Source organism: Alligator sinensis, unplaced genomic scaffold (assembly GCF_000455745.1).
Source record: "Alligator sinensis unplaced genomic scaffold, ASM45574v1 scaffold1160_1, whole genome shotgun sequence".
NCBI classification, from domain to species: domain Eukaryota; kingdom Metazoa; phylum Chordata; order Crocodylia; family Alligatoridae; genus Alligator; species Alligator sinensis.
The window spans coordinates 50,028-51,588 of record NW_005843528.1 but is presented as its reverse complement, the minus strand read 5'-3'; the positions used below and the strand labels follow the sequence as shown (position 1 = coordinate 51,588).

The 1,561-nt window shown below is 54.5% G+C and overlaps 1 protein-coding gene across 1 annotated transcript; it reads right to left on the bottom strand.

Moving 5' to 3' along the window:
• Positions 1–455: 455 nt before the first annotated feature.
• LOC106723313 (perilipin-3-like) lies at positions 456–1,531 on the bottom strand. Its single transcript, XM_014527450.2, has 2 exons — positions 1,455–1,531; positions 456–1,346 (listed from the first exon to the last, which is right to left on the bottom strand). The coding sequence occupies exon 2, from the start codon at positions 1,341–1,343 to the stop codon at positions 951–953; it is 393 nt and encodes a 130-aa protein (XP_014382936.1). The 5' UTR covers positions 1,344–1,346; positions 1,455–1,531; the 3' UTR covers positions 456–950.
• Positions 1,532–1,561: the final 30 nt, after the last annotated feature.

Genomic DNA, 1,561 nt, shown 5'->3' with positions numbered 1-1,561 from the left:
GAAAGAGAGGAAGGCAGGGGAAAAGGGCAAAGTACAGTTCCTGCTGGAAGTGGGGGGCGGGAAAAACCACCACAAAGGCACCTGGTGTCCCTCTGCTTCCTCCAGTTCATTTCAGGAGACAGAAGGAGGAAATGAGAAACACAACAGGAGCAAGGAGTAGTAGAACTCAGGAGGCTGGAACAAGAGACACAAGGCCATGAGGAAAAAAGAATGAGCCGCTTCCTTTCCAGCAGTAGGAAGAGGAAGTCAACTGGGAAAGGGAAATACTGCAGGAACAGGAGTTGCTGGGGACCAACAAATTGGAAGCCAATTAGGAGAACCATTTTTCAAATGCAGCATTTATTCTAGTAGCAGGTAAAACCATCCCCTCTACAAAACTGCTTCAGGAGGACTTCTTTCCTCCCTGCAGTCTGAGCCGCTTCCTTTCCAGCAGTAGGAAGAGGAAGTCAACTGGGAAAGGGAAATACTGCAGGAACAGGAGTTGCTGGGGACCAACAAATTGGAAGCCAATTAGGAGAACCATTTTTCAAATGCAGCATTTATTCTAGTAGCAGGTAAAACCATCCCCTCTACAAAACTGCTTCAGGAGGACTTCTTTCCTCCCTGCAGTCTGATGGAAGAACATGCTCAGGACAGGCTGTGAATGCAACAGTGATCAACACTAAGCCAGCAACCAAACAGGCACAAGGCAGGCAAGGGATTTGGAGCAGAAGAAGCCTTCAATCAGGAGGCAGCTAACAGGCCAGTTGGTACAGCAGGATTAGAGACATTCAGGGAAAGGCAGCCCTTTCTGGGAAGCCCAAGTGAATACCCAGCTCAATGGGGAGGGCAAGACACTTGCCCATCAGAATGAAGATTACTAGACTAGCCCACCTTCACAGCCCGAATCAAATCCCTTGGAGAGAGAAAGGACCCCTTTACTAGATGTGACCCAAGAGGGGTTCAGTTCTTCAGGGCTCCACCTTCCCTTCCCCTGCAGGCTCCTCCACCTTGCCCTCCGAGACAAGCTCCTCCTCCTGCTCTGCAGAGCCTCCAGCAGGAGAAAGTGGCCCCACAACCCAGGTCAGGGGCATCTTCTTAATCACATACTCCAGCAGATCATCCAGGCACTCCTGGGCCTTGGCCAGCTTCTCCCTGCTCTGGCTCAGCAGCTCCTCAGGCAGCTCCTGGAAGGACGGGGCGCTGGAGAAGGCAGCCTGGAGCTCCCCCAGGTGCTGGCAGCCCTGCTGGACCTGCTCCTGCATGCTGGTTGGCAGCCCCTGGATACTGGCTATCAGGCTCTGCCAGGCATCCTGCTCATGCTGGAGGAGGGTCCGGGCAGTGGCCAGAGCCTGGGATCCCATCTCCTGCAGGGAGAGATGGAGCCAGAGTGAGAGAAAGCCCCAGGAGGCTCTCTAGGGGCAAGACTTGCCCGAGGGCATGGCCAGGCTGCTCTGGAGCAGGGGCAGTCCTACCTCAGGCTGTGGGGTGCCATCCCCCTCCTGGCTTCCTGGCTGGCCCTGGTGCCACTCCAGCCACAGCTGCTGTAGCTTTTCCTTTCCTTTCTTCACCAACTTGTTCC

Coding starts and splice junctions, on each gene's coding strand:
- LOC106723313 (XM_014527450.2), bottom strand. CDS start 1,343: ATGGGATCCCAGGCTCTGGCCACTGCCCGGACCCTCCTCCAGCATGAG.